Source organism: Simochromis diagramma, unplaced genomic scaffold, assembly GCF_900408965.1.
Source record: "Simochromis diagramma unplaced genomic scaffold, fSimDia1.1 OVJJ01000453.1, whole genome shotgun sequence".
NCBI lineage: Eukaryota > Metazoa > Chordata > Actinopteri > Cichliformes > Cichlidae > Simochromis > Simochromis diagramma.
Genome location: NW_024387471.1, coordinates 114,048 through 136,973, shown reverse-complemented (window position 1 = coordinate 136,973; position 22,926 = coordinate 114,048). Strand labels below are relative to the sequence as shown.

The 22,926-nt window shown below is 43.5% G+C and overlaps 1 protein-coding gene across 2 annotated transcripts in view; it reads right to left on the bottom strand.

Annotated features, from left to right (window-relative positions):
- Nucleotides 1-21,205, bottom strand: part of cog5 (component of oligomeric golgi complex 5) — a 59,463-nt gene extending 38,258 nt beyond the window's left edge. The window contains exons 1-6 of one of the 2 annotated variants that reach the window (XM_040015019.1): nucleotides 21,086-21,205; nucleotides 20,604-20,743; nucleotides 16,922-16,979; nucleotides 16,389-16,443; nucleotides 12,655-12,724; nucleotides 6,975-7,095 (exon numbers count right to left, since the gene is read on the bottom strand). In XM_040015019.1, coding sequence (XP_039870953.1) covers nucleotides 6,975-7,095; nucleotides 12,655-12,724; nucleotides 16,389-16,443; nucleotides 16,922-16,979; nucleotides 20,604-20,743; nucleotides 21,086-21,131 — 490 coding nt within the window. In that variant the 5' untranslated portion in view covers nucleotides 21,132-21,205. The other variant, XM_040015020.1, reaches the window with a different exon arrangement.
- Nucleotides 21,206-22,926: the final 1,721 nt, after the last annotated feature.

The window sequence follows — 22,926 nt, the reverse complement described above, 5'->3', positions numbered from 1 at the left end:
ATGGATTTCCATGGACGAGCAGCTGCATCCAAGCCTTACATCACCAAGTGCAATGCAAAGTGTTGATTGTAGTGGTGTAAAGCATGGCACTACTGGACTCTAGAGAGTCCTTCACTTCTTTACAGTGCAGAATCTCACTTTCCCACCTGGCAATCCAATGGACAAGTCCTGGTTTGGTGGTTGCCAGGAGAATGGCACTTGTCTGACTCTACAGGGCCAAGTGTAAAGTTTAGTGAAGGAATTGGGGTGAGGGATTGTTTTTCAGAAGTCCGGCCCAGGCCCAGAGTAGGGATGGGTACCGGTATCGCACCGGTTCTGACATAAACAGTAGTAACCAGACCGAAAAGCAGCGCACATTTCGGTGCTTTATTTCCCTGAGATGTCATACACTTTGGATTTTAGCCAATCATTTTACCTTTCCAAGGATAGTCGGCAGGCCCAGGTATGTAAGTTCTTTTAGAGCAGAGCTACAGATTAAAAATGCCCAAGGCAAAGCGGTCAAAAGTCTGGCTGTACTTCACAGCAAAAGATGCAAACTCAGCAGCCTGCAACAAGTGCTTTAAGGTGATACTGTGCAAAGGAGGTAACACCTCGAATCTGATGAAACACCTGGCGACGCATAGCGTTTTGTTAAAAGCCGAGAAATGCACCGTATTTGATAGCTTGCTGCGAGATCTCACACCGAGTGCAGGTGTGGTGCCTGTTATCGGACCCGGAGTTAGCAACATCCCCCAAGAACCCGAAGAGGAGAGTCCTGGCCCCTAGCCCTGCCAGTGTAGCAGAAATGATGACGGATGATGATGCAGCAGCAGCCGTTCTTCTCTGCGTGAGTAGCTTAATGTTGTTCGTGTGCAATTTACGTTGAGTAGGCTAACCACGTTATTACATTAATGCATGTAAGGTGAACTAGCAAACACCGTCGTAGTTACATGCGGCTGCCTTCTTGTTTGATGGCAGGTACTCCTTTCACCCTGGCCAAAAAGGCTAAAATGACCAAAGAAAAAGTGGAAAACAGCTAAACATGAGAAACAAATACTTTTGGCAATATAGTTTGTATTTAGTGAGCTACCTGAAATATAAACTAATATGCCAACTTCAGATAAGCCAATGAGTTCATGTCCCCTGAAAACAAAGGAATAAACAGAAAAAAAGAAGGGTTTTGTATATTTTGTATACACATCACATGTCATAAGGGAAATCACCAGTAGCTTGAGTTTAAGAACTGCATATCGTTTTTTGTTTTTCTTATCTCAGTGCAAAAGAAAATTCTCAAGATAGGCATCATAGATACACGAAGAGAGTAACATATTGGTATGTGCTGTGAAATGTTGTGGAGTGCCAAGGACAATTTAGTCAATAAATGCTCATCTAAGCAGCAGTGTTTGTTATTTTCTGGTAATACAGTGTGAGAAGAACATCTGTTCTGTTCATACCTTGATATTGTTTGTTACCATTTGTAATAAACTACACAACAAGTGCCAGTACGCCTGGTGATTTTCCACCTGGAGCAAGCGTGACAAGCGAAATATCATTTCTCCTTCACTTCCTCCCTCACCCTTCATCAAATTCCTATTTTTAGATTTTTCTGGAAATGATGCAAAGGCTTCAAATCTATTGACTCAACTACTCATTCTCTAAAACAACCGTTTTAGAGACCAAACCATTGTTTCTCAGTGGCTCAGGAGGTATAGCAGGTCATCTATTAATCAGAAGGCTGATGGTTTGATCCCCACATAGCCTTGGGCAAAACACTAACTCCAGTTGCCCTCCGATGCATCCGTCAGAGTATGAATATGTTCTTAGATAGAAAGCACTTGCATAGAAAAAACATATGAAAAAGCGCTTGTGTGAATGAGGCAAGTTGTATCAAAGTGCTTATAGTGGTCAGATCGGGTAGAAAAGCACTATAAAGTAAATTATATAAATTATTTAGGTACAGTGCGCATGCCTTACATGCTGTAAAAGTGCCTTGCAAATCACAAGACAACCCTCTTTAGTCCAACCAAAGTGATTCCCGGACCCAGGAGTGTGAAGCACAACCAAAACAAAAGGAATTTAGTAAAGCTGACTTAGTTGTTGGAAGGCAACCTTCTGTTAGAGCAGACAGCACAAACAGAGACCACCGATACAAATGTGTTGCCGTGTTGGAGAGCACTGAGGACTCTGACCCAATTTAACAGCTCTTTGCAGCCGATGGAATTTGTGAGTGAGTGTGTGTTTACATATGTGAGTGTGGTATGAGAAGTGGTCACAGGCAGCTGAAAATACTTGTCCTTGTGAACCTGTTCTGTATCGCTTAATGCCCTGTGATAACTAAGAGTAGTGTAGCACATAGATAACTGATGGCAGTTACATGAAATGCTTCATTATCACTTTTTCTCTTGTGACACTAGAAGGTCACACAGGCCTACGCAGCTACAATTACAACTGGGAGAATCAGCACAAGGCTGTGATGGAGTGCTGACAGAGGGCATCAGGGTCTAAAGGCCACTTTTGTGACCACAGAGAGAATTAAAACTTTAAAATCTGAGGAACTTGGAAAGAAAAGCGACTGGACTTCTTGAAGACGTTTCATGTCTCATTTGAGAAGCTTCCTCAGTTCTAAGTCCAAATGGTGGACAGTCCCACGTATCGCCTTGACAACATTAAAATCACGGTAGGCAATGAATTTTTTGATTTTGAATGATCAAAAAACCGAGATTGAACTATTTGGACCTCCTGACCCTCGTTCTTCTCTTAAGGGTGACCTTGGCCCTTTGGAAAACTCTGTTCTTTGATGGCAGATTTTCATTTGAGAAACAAATAAATTCTGTTGTAAGAGCCATCTTCTTTCAGCTGAGGGCCCTTGCTAAGAACATCTTCTCACCCAGGCTCAACCACTGCAATAGTCTGTATTTTGGTATCAGCCAGGCTCTGCTCTCTCGTCTTCAGATTGTTAAGAACGCTGCAGCCCAACTTCTGCCAGGCACACGTAAACACCATCATATTTCCCCAGTCTTGGCTCGTTTACACTCTGCTTCCAGAACGTTATAGAATCAACTGTAAGATTTTATTGCTGGTTTTTAACTCTCTAAAATAGATTAGCTCCTTTGTACCTCTCTGTTCTTTTAACCAAACATACTCCAAACCAAACTCTCAGGTCAGCTGATAGGTTGATTCTGATTGTTACTAGAAGCAGACTGAAACACAGAGGAGACCGAGATTTGTGATTGTTGCACCTAAACTTTGGAACAGTCTGCCTCTTCAAATAAGGATCTCTCCAACACTCGACATTTTTAAAACCCGTCTGAAGACACATCTTTACTCTCTAGCTTTTAATTGTGACCCAGGTGTTTAGCTTTTGTGTCTTGCTTCTTTATTTTTCACTCTGTACAGCACTTTGGTCAACCTGTGTAGGTTTTAAATGTGCTTATAAATAAATTGACTTAAGAGGGTCATTGACCCACTATTGATAACACTCCTCATCACATGAGCTAAGGTGTGAAAAAGGGTGTGGGTCATTATCAGTAGAGGTTTCCGGTGAAACCACTGTCATCAGTCAGGTATGCCCATGCTGGGGGTGGGCATTAAACAACCTGGGGTCAACCTCATGGCTCACAGCTTATCAGATCTATGATATCCTTCACCCACTAACAAATCACAGAGTTCAAAGCACAGTTTACTGTACTGAACTGAACAACAAGGGTCCTTAGTTGGGACTCCATGTCTCTGAACAAGACCAAACTGTGAGCAACAGCTTCCAGCTCAGACGCTCAAAGTATTTTATGATGGGAAGCCCTCCTGGCATCAGAAGCAAACGAGTGGCCTGTGAAGAGAGTGAAATCCCAAAGTACAACACCAAGATTACTGTTAGTGTGTAGTATCCACTTTGAAACATACAGATGGCACCTTTGGAGTGATGGCTCTGGGATGACTTTCCTTCATTCCCATGTTTCACCAAATCAGGGAAGTTTTTTTTTTATAAAACAACTAGGTGGGAATAAACACAGACATCTGGGTAATTAAGTGTGTCTTATTGTTCATGCATGTCTTTTTTCAATTATTATTTTGCTTTTCATCTTGGTGTCAAGCACTTTGAATTTTTCTGGGAAAGGTGCTTTATAAAAAACTGAAGAAAGACAGACAACACAACAGAAAGTTTTCAACCAAGAGCCAGAAAGAAGGTTTGACTGGAGGCGCATGCAAAAAGTGTGCAGTGTATTTGCAAACTAAAGAGCCATTTCATAGAGCTCTGTGAAAAATAGCCAAAGCCTCCATGCACTGAGTGTGTTTAGGGCTCTGAACAGAGGTGTGGGCACGGATATTGGCACTGAGCCTGCTTCCAGCATCGCGAGGACGCTTTGCTGATGTATGCAAAGTAGTGCTGTCAGCGTTAATCTCATTAAAATGACATTGACGGCATAAGCGCATTAACTAATCTCCGTTAGCGAGTTAGTGCCGTGCAGCCGCCCGCGATCTGCACTAACGCTTTAACGAGCTGACTGCGCTAACGCTGTGCAGCCACACACACGGGGCGATCTGCGCTAACTCGCTAATGGAGATTTGCCGCGTTACATGCATTTCAATGAGATTAACGCTGACAGCACGAATGCAAAGCTATCCTGGCTGGGCCTCCCCATACTAGCGAGCTGGAGGATCGACCTTTGACCTCTTTGGATCGGCTCCATTCACACCCATTCATACATGCACTAATTTTCTATGTAGAAGTGCTTTCTGTCAAACACATATGCTATCAATCTAACATGGGTCAGTGTCTGGCACCACCAGGAACTGAACTATCAACCTTCCAATTAGTAGATGGCTCTATACATGGGCCAAATAACTCTGAGCTACTGACCTGACAGTTGTTAGGCTGGACGCTGAATTACTATTAGCATTAACTAATGTTTCCACCACCATAACTTCAGTTTTCAGCAGCACAAACATGTTGTAATACATGTACGTAAACCGAAGGGTTTGTTGTTGTATGCAGTCAAACTGTTTCTAAAATGGAAACCGATGGGCAGTCATTCTGAAAGACTTTTCTCTTTTGAATATTCATTATTGCTCATTAATAAGAAAAGTATTTCTTATCCGATTACTTCATTAGTTGATGGAATCATCGATAGACTACTCGATTACTAAAATAATTAATCGCTGCAGAGGTCTTGGGACTGTTTGAAAACTGGAGTTTGTGAAAAGAACTTTACAAAAATAAATAAAAAACTAAACACTCGACAAAGTCTTTTGACTTCTCATCATCATCAGCGCGTATGACGAAATCCTGTCTGAGTGGCGACACCTATGGTTTAGCAGAATACTGCGCCGCGGGTATAAATGGCTGCATCTGTGCGATGACCACTGCGAAGGGTATATTGGCACCTTAACTGTTCATCTTCATATTTTATTTTACCTTCTGTAGGTTTCCTGTAGATTTTCAGTGTAAAACAAACAGTAGTAGAATGGGATCAGTTGGATTGTCTTCACGTTGGAGCTTGTTGGGCAGACGGTTTGATTAAGGACTCCTGCCAGCTTTGTCCCAAGTTTTTAATGGCGCTTACAGTAACAAAAGTGTTACAGCAATGCTAGAAAAGCTTCCTGCACTGCACCTGTTCTTTCTACTGCTCTCTGCCGTGAGTAGACGGACGATAAGTGCTACATAGTTGTGGCTTTAACGAACCATCGAAGCAAAAGTTTTACATTTAAGATTTGTTTTTCAACAATTGATTACTCAATGAATTATTCCAGCCCTAACTGAAACCCACAGTGATTCCCAGTAAGGGTCTGTGCTTTGCACAACTGCAATCCCATCATTGTGCTGCCTTTGGTCTCTTCCAGTGTATCAAACAAGCACAGGAGGAGGTAAAAACACAAAGAAAAAAACAAAACAAAAAACACCTTGTGCTCTGTTAACAGTCTGGTTACTTTGTGGAACTAAAGAGGGTAACGAACATCTTCTGTTCACGCTTTCAAGCCAAAATTCAGGCTAGTTGTTATTTTAAAAAATAAAATGATGTTTGAGTGTGACGACCTAAAACACATCCATTCTTCTAAACTGGGGGAAGCATGCCTCTTCTACTGAGCTTTTCTCTGTTTATGTTTGAGTCTCGTTCAGGTTCTGGATAGTGTTCTGCAGAATCAGCCCGGAGCATGCAGGCGTCACACTACAATTTAAAAATCAACAGTCCTGTTGTCACTGGAGCCACTGTACAAAACTCTTTTCATGTGATTGTATGGACCAAAAATACTTTTATGCTGCAGGGTTGATTACAATATCACATCTAACCCTGAACATCGAAGCACCGAGAGTTCAGCCGTTTCCAAACTTACAGATATGTTAACCAAGGAAAAACCTCCTAAAAGTGCAACCTGCTGATGTTTTCACAGGAAAATTAAACGTCTACATATTCAGTCCAAACAAATCGAGGTAGCCCCTGAATATGACATTACATGTCTACATATTTGTTCATTTCATCTTCTTTGATTGTCTGTGTTAATAAAAACCTGTCTGTTTCAAGTCTAACCTAAAGAAAGTAACACTTCATTGCCTTTTCCACTCAACAACAAGGTGAATATTGTGACACGCTGCGATGATATACCTGCTGTTTGGTCTCTGGTGTGTTTGTCTTCGGGACTACGCTGTTGTTTTTCTCTGTAGCCATTTTTCTCGTTCAAAAGCGACGGTTTTGATTTTCGTGAACGAGATCCTCTCACCACTCATTGACGCAGCTGACTAGCCAATCAGTCGCATGCAGTCTGTTGACTTTACTTGGCCAAACAGGTACTAAAAAAGTAGCTGGTATCAAATACAAGGTACTACCAACTAATGGAAAACCCAAAAACCAAGCTGAGTCGTGCCGAGCGGACTTGAGTAGGTATTAGTGGAAAAAGGCTTTAAAGTTACCGGTGTTCGAGGTGTTGAGTAGATCTGAGTTGTGAAAAACACACAGCTGCTTATGTAACAGTTGTTCTATGATAGACATGCATGTCCTTACCAAGCTCGTTAAGGCTCTGAGCCGCCTTGGTGATCTCCCTGCTGCCTCCTTGCAGCTGTCCCTGAAGCCTCTTGCTCAGATACAAGATGCGAATGATCCTCCGCAGAAGGTCACAGGCACCCTGCAGCAGTGAAGAAGGGAGGTGTTGAGACGACTGACGTAAACAAGAACTGAGAATTACACAACTAATTCCATTAATTGAGACACGGCAAAAAAGCAGTCAAGAACAACATGTTTCCAGCATGCTTCTCATTTTCATATCGCATTAAATGGTTTCTGTGTGATATGACGACATATATCAGGTGATGAAATTAAAACATCTATTGTTTCATACTATACACTATTGTTTGTTTTGTGGTGTCGCAAAATAAACCGTTTACTCAATATTTGTTCATTGTTTGGATGGTCACCATGTGGATGCAGAGAATCCCAGCACGACCAGTGAAGACGAGGCAGAACCAGGCAGCTCCAAACAGAAGGACCAGTCCAAACAAATCAAGGACCTTATTCCTAAATGAGGGGATCCCTCTGTAGCACGGATATGGTTTGGTTATGAAAAGTCTGACATGGACCAGAAAACTGTACTCTGCAAATTATGCAAGAAACCGGTCCCAGCTCAGACTTAAACATGGCAAACCTGTTCAACCACCTATGCAAGAATCACGTGACAGAGTGTGGAGAGAGTTTATGGATGAGAAGCAAAAAGCCGTCAGGTGCTCAAAATAAACCTTGGACTGAAACGTTAGCACAGGCTTTTCCCTGCAGCACGCCGTGTAGTAAATACTCAAAGCAAATTTCATGCGTCGAACAAAACACTCGACGTCCAGCTGAAAACGCGCCACACGGGTCGAGTTGCCTGAGATTCACAGAGTTTACAATAAACGCACATTTCGTGATATGTTTCTCATCCCGTTATCGGGATGAGAAACATCTTATATCATGAGATTTTGGTCATATCGCACAGCCCTAGTTTCTGATGTATAAACTGCAAATAAACTGCATTTAATTGTTAGTTAAGTGAGAGTGTGTGGGGTGAAAAATGTAACCTTTTTTGTTACAGAAAAAAAATAATGTGTAGACTTATATTTAGACAGTTTTACTCATGTTTAATTATTTTTACTTATTACAGCCACAACTCTGCGATTGCAACGTCTCAAACCAGTAAATACGAGTCCTCCCAAATCACAAATTCACATATTCTGCGCCTTCACAACTTCTGCAACACTTCTTTTTCTTGGACTTTGTTGCTAATCTTGCACTTGTAGCTGGGGTAAGAAGTGGAGGTCAGTCAATCAGAAAGCAGGAGACCAAGCTCTCTCATCCCCGGCAAGTTTTCCTTCCAAGCTGTGTTTCAGTGCATTAGCACTGCAATTAACGAGGAAGTCAACACAGGTGCAGAAATCCTTTGCATTTTGCTACATGTTTACCTTAATAGAGAAACGTGCTCAGCACATGCACACACACCTGTCAAATGCTCAGTAAGCCAGCAAGCCTGTCTCCTGTCTGTGACACTGTGTGAATTGTGATCAATGTTTTATCACCAATGTGCTACAACTATCTACTTATGTGAACCGTTGCTGAAGCACAATGACTCAAAGAACAGACACAGCGTGGAGTCGGTATAATCAAGAAGTAGAATAGCAGATGGAGTTACTGTGATGTCACCTATTGGCTGCTCACGTCCAGTTTTGAAGGCTGGAGATGAGTGCTTACACCATCTCCATCTTGGTTTTAAAAGAAAACTGGTTGTGATAAAGAAAAACAGATCTTAAATGGGAAACGTATCTGCGTACACTTTTCGGTCAGTCACTGGGGAAACCGTGAAAAAACTTCAACAATGCAATAATCTAGAGATCTCAGACCTACCATTTATCAGCTCAAACATCCAACGACATGAATGCTTTAAAAGCATCAACATCAGCTCTTCTCTGACAGCATGGTGGGAGTTTCTAAAATTGACGGCGTCTTCATTAATCCCATGCAAACGTACACCTATCTGGAACAACCCTGACATATTACAAAACAATAATATGATAAACTTTTCAGATTGGAGTGGTAAAGGAATCAAATATTTAGAACATATACTAGAAGGAACAGAATTTATTTCATTTGACGGACTAGTTACACAATATGGGATCAACAAGAAAAGATTTTTAGAATATCAACAAATTAAATCCATAGTAAAAAAGAAATTTAAACCGGGTCAAGTTGAACTACAAACACCACCAAGTGTGGTTCAATTTCTTGCTCTTAAAACCCCCAAATTACTTTCCAAAATATACAGAATGCTTTCTAAAACGGATGAATCAATATCACTTCCTATTGCAAAATGGGAAGCGGATTTATCAGTTAACTTAGACCAAAACTTCTGGTCTCAGATTTGCTTAAAAACCTTTCATCTAATTAGAAATCCCAGTCTTCAATTAATTCAATACAAAATATTACATAGAGTGCACTATACAGGTCATCGGATGTTCAAGATGGGCTTTACGTCTACCAACAACTGCTCACACTGCCAAACCAATTCACCGGACAATTATATCCACGCTCTTTGGTTCTGTCCACCAGTTCAGACGTTTTGGCACCAGATATGTGAAGACTTATCGAAGTGTCTGAAATGTAACATTCCAACTTCCCCCTTAGTGTGTTTGTTGGGCATCTTAGATAATGTCACTTCAGAAAAGAATATCGCCCATATGGTTTTCACTGCCCTATGCATAGCCAAGAAAACAGTCCTCATGAACTGGAAAAATAAAAATAATCTTAATTCTAACCAATATAGAAATTATCTATTAGATTACATTAGTCTTGATACAGCCTCTGCCACCACATCAGATCAATTGCTCTGGGCTCCTTTGATCAGCTCCATCATCTAGTGGGGGTGGGGGGGTCATAGTTTGGTCCCGCCTTCACTGTTGTGATTGGTGTGGGGGTAGGGACAGGCTTAGGGCGTCGGGGGGTTCCCCGGAGGCATCTTCCTTGGGGGGCTCAACCCGGGGTAGCGGTCATGTCCAGTTAGGGGCTCTGTTGGCTCTCAGGTGACTGTTTCCTCGTGGCTGCGTGCAGCGGGGCTAGGGGAGGGTCTGTGCTGACGGACGTGGGTTACTGACCTGGTAGCCTGGCTGCCCCTGGGTGGGTCCGGGATGGGCGTGAGGTTCTGGGGGCGCTCCGTCTCTGGGCTGGGGCCCTGGCCGGGCCTCGGGGGCTTGGTTCCTGGTTGTTGTGTTGCCGGGGTTGTGGGCGGGTGGGTGCATGGGGGCCCAGCCCTGGCACAGGGTGCCGCCGGTGCGTCGAGCCACCTGGGGGGCTCTTCAACTGGTGGGGGAGATGGTAACATCTTGCAGGAGCTTTCCTCTCTTCAGGAACTCTCTCTGCAGGAGGGGAGATACAGGAGAGGTGGAGGAAGATCTCAGCCTGGGTGTCTATTGTCTCATGTAGTCTGGAAGATGAGTGGATGGTGGGGTGGGTGCAGTTTTCTCTGTGGTGGGGTTGGGTGGACTGTCCCGGGCTCTGTGGGGCCGGGAGGCGCTGCTGCGCTGGGCCCCGGTCTGGATGGGCCTGGGCCCCCTTTCCCTGGCGGGTCGCGGAGTGTGGGGGTGCCTACTGGGGTCAGCGGGGGAGCTGGCCCCAGGGAGGGGTCACTTGCCCCTCCCTTCCTTCCCTCCCCATCTCCAGCTGCCTCCCTCTTCCCGCTCCACCACAACCACCCACACATGCAGGGCCTTGGAGTAGGGGTATGTCACCAGGGTGCAGAGGAGGCATCCCCCCCCCGTCCCCTTCTGGCTGCCTCTGCCTCAATTTTATCCCACAACTTAGACATTCACATTACTCACACTCTCATTACACATACATATAGGATCTTGGGGGTGGGCACGATACACGGAATCCAAATTACCATCAGGGTGTATACCTCACCCCTGGCGTCGCTGCCCACCTCTCAATTTTAAATACACGTAGACATTGAGGGCTAGCAGGAGGGACTATGCGCTTACCTGCTGCTCTCTGGCAGGTAGCTCCATGCCCTCCTGGGTTTTAAATGCACCTTAGAACACACATGCATCAACACTACAATGAGCGGGTGGAGGGAGGTTTGGAGTCTTCTCTCACCCCCGTTCTCTCTGGCCTGCTGGAGCGGGGGGGCTAGGAGGAGGAGTTGGCCGTCCGACTGCGGTCTGGGGTGTGGGGCCTCCCTGCTGCTGCGGAGTCGGGGCGGTCTGCCTCTCCCCACCGCAGGGAAAAGGGTAACACCACCTGGGTCTGGGTGCAGTTCCCCCCCTCCAGGGGCAAGGGTACCTAGACCTGGTTCGTAGAGTACGCTTGGGGAGTGTGATCGTGTGTACAGCGTCTCTTTATGTCTGTCTCCACGTTGGTTGAGTGTGGAGTAAGTGCATATGAGAGCATGAGGGTGGGAATGGATGTTTGTATCTGTGTGTGCCTGTATGTCTGTGTCTATATGTCAGGTTGGGTATCAGACGCCACCTCTCTGGGGACATCTCAGGCCCTCCAAGGTTTGGAGGCCTATCTGTTTTCTTCTGTTTGTTTTCTTTTTTCTTTCTCAACAGGTGATCCAGGTGATCGATAGATGCATTTTTTTTCCCCTGCCCATTCTGTTGGTTTTTGTTTTTTGCCCTTCTCCCCCGTCCCTCTTCTCGGCTGTTTCTCTTTCCCTCTTTCTTTCTCCCCTTCTTTCCCCCAGTCAAGTCTGTCCCGTATTCAGCAAGTGAAAATAAAATAAACAATAAAAGGTGAATCAAATGGACCATTACGGCAAGGCTGGGATGGTCAATTTGGTAAAGTAAATCCGTTGGGCATCTTTCTTTGCCTTTAGACAACAATTCTGATGGCAAAAGAGCCAAACGGGACAGGCAAAAAAAAAAGAAAAAAACAAGAAAGAAAAAAACTTCAATAACCAAAATAAACCATGAAAAGCACAGACAGCGGCAGCGCTGACACCGTTTAACACTGAACTTGGCTCTCAGACCAACAACAGCAGGGGCGCCCCACAGACCGGCTGCAGGACATCCTCTCTATACTGCCTCCATCTGACCACAGAGCTCACTGCGGGCAGACGGACGGGCCCTGGAGTGGAGCGGCATAATTCCACTTAACTGTGAAACCGCACGCCGACTGGCCTGGACTTGTCATTGACAAGCCAATAGCCAATGAGTGTGCAGTTTAAAATGTTTTATACAGTCTATGCAAAGTATCAGACTTTGTAAAATGTCACCCTTTTACAAATAAAACTACTAAAATAAATCTGCTGAGAACTGTTTTATTTAACCTTTGCACTCAGATGTTGTAGATGATCCCACACTGTCTCACTGACAGCTGCTGAGTCTCATACTAGAAGCACAAAACAGCTGACATGCACAACACAGAGGCATCAGCCCCAGAGGGACTCCTGAAACACGCTGACCTTTTTACAGTTGTTGTTTCATCAATATTTAACCCTGAGTTTCCTCGTCTGCATGAGCAGGAGGCGTGGAGCGCTGTGTTCTCACAGAGCTGCACAAACAGCAGCTCGGAGTTCAGGCCAACAAAAGCCGACCTTCTCGTCTGCACCGTGGTCTCTCTGGGTTTTCAAAGGTTTTTCACTCAAACTGTCACGTAAAGAGTTGTCATCTATCATTTCAAATGACACTCAATCATTTATTCACAAATGACATGATATTCAACTTACCTGCAGCCTGGCGAGCTGAGTGATCCTGGCCACAATCTTGTTGTATGGCTCAACAATCTTTGTCCTTATCCTGGAAGGACATCAGTGTTAGATCAGACAGATAGAGCTGTACTGCAGCAAAAACTGTACCTGGAACAACCTGAAATAACCTGGAACCTCACACCAGCTTTTGGAATGTGCATACAGGCTGAGGTTTGTTACATTAGTCAAGGTGAGTTTCCATGTTTTATTACAATCTGTGGCAATGCCGCACAGTCGACTGAATTTTAATACTAGTCATCGGTTCTCACGATTAAATAAACAGAATCCAATGATATCTAAAACATCAAAGAAAATCAAGTTCTCCTTCAATCAGCGCCTGACCACGTGCCTTCATCTGCCCATCACAGCTGTTTCCTGCACAGTTTAGCTTGACGCTTCCTGGATGTAACACTAACTTAAACCAATACAAAACAAAATCAAATGTCTGCCACTGCAGAAGATGAAGAGTTTGTCCCCCAGCACCTGTGGACTGTGTAATGATTGTGAACATCAACGTGAAAGCGTCTTGACTAGTTAAAGATGTAGCCAGGCGCCACCCTATGCCAGGAGGAAAGAATCACCCACCGTGGTATCCGACTCTTTCTGGAGCAGCTAGTACCAAAGCACACAGTGTTTTTGCTTTCCCAAACACTGACCCACTTTGACCTCCTGTCTATGAGGGTCGGGTAAACTTTGAGCTGCTGACAACAGGAGCAAAATATACATTCTCAGTATCTTTAGCTCCCGTCTGTCCTGAAGAGAATCCCTCCATCTCTGCCCCTTTTTGTTGTTTTCCCTTGGGAATACTGCATCCCATCCACATATTCTGCAGTCAAACAGTAGCCTGATTTGCCCTGGTTTCTGAATGATAGATACCAAAACTCGGCAAATACTGGAGATGGCACGATACCACTTTTTCATGTCCGATACAGATATCATAAAGTGGATATCTGCCGATACCGATATGAATCCGATATAATGTGTTTTTTAATCAATAAAACTGTTTTTTAAATATCTTGCTGCTTTTTGTATAAGTTCATACTCAAGTTAAAAACAAACAAACAAAAAAAACACTAAAGCTACTCTGTTAAAAATACACTGCACCCAAAATATTTCATAGTTCAGTAAAACTGATCAATCTAATAAACTTAAACCTGCTCCATCTTCCCTATTCTGGTATTTTAAAGAGTACTTAGCAGAAATATTAAGCAACCTAACTAATAGGGCTCTAAAACTCCCAGCAAAAAAAAAAAAAAACTAAATAGGGAACCACCCTCCACCTCATGATGCTTAATCAAAGTAATCAACTTTAATTTGATGCAGGTTGGGAAAAAAAAATGCACAGAAATAAATTATTTTTTTAAAGAATAATTAAATAGATTCAACATCTTTCTTCTACAGACTGCACAGATGGTACCTTCCCAACGGAAAAAGTACTATAGCTTACTAGGGCATATCAGACTTAACAGTTACTATATACAGTAATGGACTTCTATACATTTTACATCCGATTAAAACTTTGGGTGTAAGATTCAGATAATTATTTATTAAAAGCTAGACATTTTAAATAAGAAAGAAATGTCTCTGTGCCCCCTTTTCCCTGTTCATGCCCTATCGGCCCCCCTGGCTAAACTTTGCTAGACCCGCCCCTGCACAGTTACAGCCGTCAGCTGTGTAGAAAAAGATCCTGGTGTAGAAAGTAATATTAAATAAACCCTAACAACAGCTTATCAAGCTTAAACGTGCTGCTGTTGTTCAGCTGCTGGTTTCCTCTTTCTGGTGCAAAGTGGGCCAAAAACAAACAAGAGAGACAGACTCGCGACAGAAAAGCCGATCAGCTGATCATTGATCAGTTTCACGATTGAAGTAGCAGCAGGAGGGAGAGAGAGAGAGAGGCAGTCGCTCCATATATCGGCTGTCGGATCAGCATGAGCACTGCTGACGATCCTTTCCATGCACATAGTGGTCTTTTTTCTTTGGTTTCTTTTCAAAGCACATCCAAGAGATGTGAGACACTCGCTTGTTCTTGGTTTTTAGACAGATGCCGTTTTGGTGTTCATGATGTGAAGAAAAAGCTCATCTTTAACTGACGGTGCCCGTCTGTTATCCTCTGCGGCATGACTAAAGCTCTGGTAGCCAGTGTTATCCTGAACTGGCTTTCCAGAAGGCCTGTTTGCTCACTCACCTGTAAGCCTCACATGGTCAGAAAAAAACTGAGCTGGACGGTCTCCAGAATTCTGGTCTTCAATAGGTTCACAGTAGGTTTGTGGGCAAATGTCTCCTACCCATCAGAAGTCCAGGCATTGGGCATATTGTGCATGGGGTGGTCCATAATACCGACTGTGGACCTCATGGACACAGATAATGTCCCTTACGAGCAGTGAGAGGATTTCAGCTGCTGGGTCAAGAGGTAGTATTTTGGCAGCAGCGGCTTTGAGATGAGGCTGATGAGTAGCGGCCTCTGGTGTGGGAATTTCCTGTCTATTATTGGGAATCGAGCTAAACTCGTTGGTAGTCCAAGGGATACACAACCATCTACAGCTTGAATTATGAAGCCAATGGCCCTTCTTCCACACACATTTTCTTTTTTTAAGGACTTCCTCTGGGACACACACTGACTAAACACAGCTTTGAACTTTGCCTTCCCCACAGTCCTCTGTGCAGCTGGATGTTGTAATAGGAGAGTTCTTCCTGGTTTGCTCCCCACCTTGCTCCTCCTCTGAAATCCAAGACCGTCGTGTCATGCATGGAGGTGGACCGTTAGGAAGAGCCGGCATGCAAAGAGCACTCAGAACAGCGCATTACAGTGTTGCAATCTCTAGCTTTGTGGTTCATAGACATGCAGCATTTTTAATAAATGGAATGCTTTTTGAGGAAACTTTTAAAGAGTGTGGTTTCTTATGAACGGGACAATCCTTGTGTGGATCCATACCAGGCTTCATGGCTACAGTCTCAGTCTTACTGCAGAGTGTCAGAGAGAGTGAGGGGTGTCATGTTGGAGCTCTGAAGGGAAAAGTTTGGGTCTGTTTTCATTTCTGTGTGATAATTAACAAAATGAAAGAATGAGAATAATGGCTAATGAACAAAGTGCTCGTTTGTATCTAGTCCCCTGAGTCAAGTTCTTAAGTGTCTTCATTTTGCCCATGACTAAAGTGTGCATTAACATCTTCATCAGTGACACAGCAGGGAATAAAGGAAGGCCGGGGACCACGACTTCACTTTTACCATCGTCACTGTCTGTAGCAGCTTCTGGCACCTTTGCTGCAGCTAGAGCAGCTTCAGTTTTGCCTCCTTCATTAAGCGCATTAAGAGTTGCATCCATTCCAGCTCTTTCAACCTCCGAGTCTATTTGGCATCTGCTCTGGTGGGAGCCGATTTTGCTTCTACTGGCTTAGAATGACATCGACTTTGCAGCCTCACCTTTAGAATTGATGCTTGACATGTTTCCAGCTCCCAAGGACCTAGAGTGTATCCGGTCCACTGTGATGCTCTGGACGTTTATTCTTTTCACTCTATTGATCTCACCACTACACTTTTTTAGTTCATTGTTTTTTTTGTTAACAGACCACACTAGATGCCCAGTTACAGAAATCTAAAGGCAGTAAAAGGAAAACAGTGGGTGAATGTGAAGAACTAAGCCAAACATGTCTACATATTTCCCGTTAACATCAACAGTATATAGACTGGCTACAGTCAGAGGCAAACACATTTACCTGTCAACAGCTGCCTGCAGAGCACTAATCCTTGTCTGCATCATCTGAAGGACGCCTGAAAACAACATCATAATTTTAGTCCTTCAGGATATTTTGAACTTGGAGCTACTTTGTTACCAGACTTATTTCAAGCAATGTTAGATCTTTCTTTTGGTAAACTGCAGGAACTGCAAGCATCTGAAAAGCCCATTATGAATGTACTCCTCTAGTACTTCTGCAAATGTTACCTATCCATCCTCTTAATGATCAAAGTTCAGGTTCATTTGAAAAGTATAAGTTTAATATTAAAGCAGATGTGGTTTTACGGTGTAATAACAGTAATTAATTCCTTCCTAAGTACCAGCAGTTCTAAAAATAGCCACCGTTCACAGCTGATCAAATGTTGACTGTAGTTGAACTAATCAAAGCATGGCATTTGTTCGGCATAGTGATTCACACGATGAAGCCTAAAACTGCTAAAAATCAATTTGTCTGTAAAAGAAGTTGACAGATCTGAATTTATGAGAGTAGCTTGTGGAAAAGTGGCAATTTACCTTCCAGAGACTCTATCCCAGTAGCCTGAGCAAGTAAGTCTTCATGTCTGGCCACAACCTGGAAAATATAAACATAAATATAAGAAGACTGCACATGTTATGGTAACTGTTTGTGCTTTATATGACATATTAATGTTTGATTTAAGTTGCTTTTAGTCACATTTTATATATTCACATTGTTATTTTCAGAGATGAGCAGTAACGCGTTGTTACTGTAATCCGATTACTTTCTTCAAGTGACGACTAAAGTAAGGGATTACTACTGCAAAATAAGGTAATTAGATTACCGTTACTTTCCCGTAAGCACGCTGCGTTACTAAAACCGTGATTTTTTTTGTGAGGGTCTCATGACAGTGACGTAAGCGAGTGCGACAGTTGTGGCAACAGCTGTGTGCAGATCAACAAAGGATAATATATTGAGTGCGGGAGAGAGTATGAGCGTGCAGCGTTTAAAGCGTGGAAGTACTGACCTTACTTTGAGTTTGATTCCGCAAAAAGTGACAAAAACATTAATTAGTATCCGCTGTTCACTGCGTGGGAAGAAAACTTCTTTTTACAGCGAAAAAACCCCCTAAACTTCCGAGCAAGCACCGAGTAGCTACGACGTAATGGGAAACTCACAGAGAAACTCTTCAACTGACCGCTACAACACACCTGCACCAGGGCAAACATCCGTCTGCTATACAGCTGAAAATAGAGCAACAGGACCGCTGAGACTTTGACTTTATTTATTTTCTGCTGTGTTTTACTTGCATCTATTTGAAAGACTGAGTGTAAACAGAAAAAAAATATTTTATTTTATGTGCTGGAATGTGCAGAAAATAGGTTTAAATGTTAAACTAATTTCTTCCAGTCAGAGAATGGTGCATATAATTTAATGTTTGCTTGATGCATAAAGTTAAAAGATTAAAACTAATAAAACAAGTTTTAAAAAGAGACTTTTCCATTTGATTACATTTTGTATGATGGATTATGTAGAAAGTAGAATTGGGCTGAAAGATCTATCGCTTTATCACCTATTCAGGTTGTAAATCATGTTTTTAACCAAGTAACTAATTACTTTTGAAAATAAGTAATCAGTAAAGTAAAGGGACTACTTTTTTGGGGAAGTAATCAGTAATTAGTTACTGATTACTTTTTTCAAGTAACTTGACCAACACTGGTTATTTGATTCTAACTTTCAGCACTTCTTTCAGCACTTTCAGCACTTTCAGCACTCCTGCTTCCCTCAGGAAGCAAAGGACACCTACAGGAGGAAGGTGGAGCAGAAGTTGGAGAGGAACAATATGAGGGAGGTCTGGAATGGTGTGAAAACCATCACAGGCCACAACACCAAGAAAAGCACAGTGGGGGGGGACTGTGGAGAAGGCAAACGAACTCAACAACTTCTTCAACAGGTTTGACCAGCCCACAACCCCCCCACCCTCACCTTCACTACAGAGTCCTCTCCCCACTCTCCTACCTCCCTCGCTTCCCCCCCCTTCCTGACACCATGACACCCCCCTCCTCCAATCCCTCTCTCAGCAGCAAGACATCTCCCCCCCTCCCCTCCTCCCAAACATCTCCCAGTGTCACAGTGGATCAGGTCAGGAGACAACTGAGGAAGCTTCGCCCCAGAAAGGCAGCAGGCCCAGACAAGGTGTGTCCTAGGATGCTAAAGGCGTGTGCTGCTGAACTTGGGGAGCCGCTACAACGAGTCTTCAATCTCAGTCTGCGACTGGGGAGAGTGCCCGCCCTATGGAAGACATCCTGCATCGTCCCGGTCCCCAAAAGGAACCGGCCCAATGAGCTGAATGACTTCCGACCGGTGGCACTGACGTCACATCTTATGAAGACTCTAGAGCGGCTCTTCCTCAACCTCCTCCGACCACAGGTACAACATGCCCAGGACCCACTACAGTTTGCATACAAGGCGGGTGTCGGAGTGGAGGATGCCATCCTGTACCTCCTACACAGAGCCCACTCACACCTGGATGGGGGAAAAGGCACGGTCAGGATCCTGTTTCTTGACTTTTCCAGTGCCTTTAATACCATCCAGCCCTGTCTGCTCCAGGAGAAACTAAACAGGATGCAGGTGGACCCCTGCCTGGTGGCTTGGATCTCCGACTACCTCACCGACAGACCACAGTACGTCAGGCTGAAGGACATCACGTCTGACACTGTGGTCAGCAGCACAGGAGCACCACAGGGAACTGTGCTGTCCCCTCTTCTCTTCACCCTGTACACCTCTGACTTCTGCTACAACTCTGAATTATGCCACATTCAGAAGTTTGCAGATGACACGGCCATCATGGGGTGTATCTGGGATGATCAGGAAGAGGAGTACAGAAGTCTGGTGAGGAACTTTGTCGCATGGAGTCACACAAACCACCTGCAACTCAACACCTCAAAGACTAAGGAACTGGTTGTGGACTTCAGGAGGTCCAGAGAAGGTCCACTGCCGGTTCAGATAGAGGGGGAGGAGGTGGAGGTGGTCAACAAGTACAAGTACCTCGGGCTGTGGGTGGACAATAAACTGGACTGGTCATGCAACACAGAGCACCTGTATAAAAAAGCCCAAAGCCGACTGTACTTCCTCAGGAGGCTGAGGTCTTTTAACATCTGCAGGAAGCTCCTGAGGATGTTTTACCAGTCGGTGGTTGCTGGAGTACTTTTCTATGCTGTGGTGTGCTGGGGGAGCAGCACAGCAAAGAAGGACTCATCCAGGCTGGAGAAACTGATCAGGAAGGCTGGCTCTGTGGTCGGCATGAAGCTGGACACTCTGGTGACAGTGGCAGAGAAAAGGACACTAAAGAAACTGATGGACATTATGAACAATGCTGGGGATCCTCTGCACACGGCCATAACCAACCAGAAGAGTCTGTTCAGTGACAGGTTGCTTCTCCCCAAGACAAGAACTAACAGACTTAAAAACTCCTTTGTCCCACACGCCATCAAACTGTTTAACTCCTCTCTGGAGGGGAGAGAGAGGGGAAACAGGAGGACAAAGGAGGGGGGAACAACTAAGCTGTAGTGCCTCTTCACCTCACTGTACAATACCTTGTGCAATACTTTTTGTAAATAGTCAACAGTGCAATAGACCTCAATACTTGAAATGTGCAATTCACTTGTATTTTTATTCCTATTTATTCTATTTATCCCCTTCGTATATTTTATTTATATTTGTCTCTGTATTTATATATGTGTGTATATATATATATATATATATATATATATAAATAATATTCTGTAACTCTGTAACTTCTGTCGGTGCTGTGCTTTTTTTGGAAATCGAATTTCCCAGAGGAACCCACCCGAGGGATTAATAAAGTTCTATCTTATCTTATCTTACCTAAAGTGGCTAAAATTTCAGTGGACTACCTTAGTGTTGGTATTTATTGTTAAAACAATAATAGTAACTTTTTAATGGCTTAAATTTTGTTGTGACGTCCAGCATCTTGCCCAAAAATACTTTGGCAATCATGTTTTGCATTCGTCAACACATCCTACAGGTCAACTCAGGATAGATCCAGCGCTCGTCCTGAGTTGTCACACTGATACAGACATTTAAACTTACACTGGGTTCATCTATTTGGATCTGCTTAGTTTTCTCACAGTAATTTGGGAATGCTGGTTATTACTGAAAGTTTATAAATTAGTGCATTCTGAGGGAAACAGTGGCCCAGGTGAGCTGGATTTGTACCTGGGTGTGTAGCTCCTTGTCCAGCTGACTGATGCCTTGTGCCAGCTTGGCCAGCTGTTCAGCGATTACAGCATGGTGAATGGCCTGAGCGGTGTATGTCTTCACATCAAAGTCCTTTACTAGGAAATCAGCATAACACTCTGCAAACACAGCAGTCAGTTTTCAAGCCATTAACTCTCCCAGTCTCACATATTAGACAGCGAGCACATAATCAGACACGTCACTGTCTAATTATACAATTAGCGACTTGATGGGTACCAAATGTAGTTTCTACTTTTTTTTGTCACAAATACTAATTTAGCCAAATGAATTGTGCAAACAATGCAAACCAGGTTATTGATGTTAATGTCGCTTCTTCACTGGCTAAAGAATTTTTTACAGTCCTGCGAGACTCTCGCAGCTTTTGATAAAATGCCTTCAAACGATCGACGATCGTATTTAAAGTCGATGCACCAATTGTGTCATGATAAAACTCATTTTACCATCCTTCAAAAGTGAATTCGTGGAAGCTTCTCTACCGTCCTCCATCTTGACAGTTCCGTGTGTGACGTAAATGTGACGGAGTCCGGAAGCTACATGAATCTTAAAGGGACACACAACCAAAGAACTCCCCACAAAACGTCTCTATCGCCCCCTGGTGTCTGGCTGCAGTATAGGTCATAAACCCCGTCTCCTTCATGTTAGCGGTTGGGATTGAGGTCAGACTAAAACAAAGTTCCCCTCAAATACATTTTTTCCCAAAGAAAAAAAAATCTGCCATTATTAGCACTTCTTATCTTGCTGATTTGTGTTCAAGGAGTTTCCTTTCTCATAAGTGTAATTCTAATAATTCTAATAATTCTGAATGGCATTAAATTGGTGCAACGTCACCATAACATCTAAGATGAGCAGTCGTCAGTTAATCTGTGCACATGAGTGATTTTACCCTGATTAAAGAAATAACTGTGAGCCTGAATGTTGATTAAAGTCATGCAGACATTAGATCTGCTGCTCTGACTGAACTGAAGGATGTTGGGACCTGCAGCTGAAGATGAGACACTAAAACAGTTTATATAAGAAACTGAGAAAAGTCACCAGGCTGCTCAGTCACTAACCAGCATTACAGTTACTGTACAATTATTATTACTGTACTGTACTCTTAGACTGTAATGCACGTGCATGAGGGGGGGGGGGAGCACCTGGCCCTCTCCTGATTGGTGCCCGAAGTGCCCTTTTCTTTATTTTCTATGTGTGCATGTGGACTCCTGCCTGTGCCCCTCAACAATAGCATTTAACTATTAATCACAGTTTTGCTAATCAGAGGGATCTGGCTTCCATCAGTCACATGATGACCATTAGCCAATGATCGTCCTTGACGGCAGAGCGGGCTGGTTACGAGCCGGGAACAAGCTCTCAAAGAGCATGTGCATGTTTTGCCCATTGACTGTAGAAAACACGGACGACGCCACAGCACCCCAAAAATGAAGCCAAAACGTCTCTATCGCCCCCTGGTGTCTGGCTGCAGTATAGGTCATAACCCCCCCTTTCTTTTGTTTTCAATAGTTCTCATCACGCTGATTTATGTTCAAGGGGTCTCCTTTCCCATAAGTGTGATTCTAATTCCTTCAGTGGTGATGTTAAATTGTTGTGAAACGTCATCATAACAGCTTTGACTGGCAGCTGCAGTCACAGAGAAACTTGCGTATCTCTGTTCGGGAATAGCAGATAGAGCGTAGGCTCTGAAAGGAGTGCCAGCGTTTACGCTACGAAAACACGACCGAGTGTTTTAACCTGACAGCCTGAGGTAGTGAGGCCTCGTGAGGCGTTTCAGCACATTCCCAAAACTGTATCGATACTGTGTCGACACAGTGTTGCTGTTTTGCTCCATACTGACACCTGCTGGACCTTAAATATCATTGCAGGCAACTTACTTGAGACTCACAACAGACACTGATTCAATGACCTAGTCATACTTGTTTACACTGTAAGGTATTGTACTTTCCATGGAATCATTTTATATCTTTTACATTTCAAATATTGTGAATGACATTAAGTGAAAATTAAAATGAAAGTATTGTGAATATAATATTACCCATTTAAATGTAATTGACTCAGAGTTTCAGAAAAATAAGTTTATCCAATGTTTTTGCATTCAGTCTATTGTGTTTTTTTGACACCATTTCCCCAGCTTTGGAAAACTCAGAGGCATAAATGAAGCTGGGGTACACAAAAACTGTAAAGCCAGGTGGAAAAGGTTCGGATGTCTTCCTTTTCCCCCAGTACGTTAAAGGATCCTCTGATCTTGGAATGTTTCTCTCCGACACTCTCCACAATACTAAGGGGT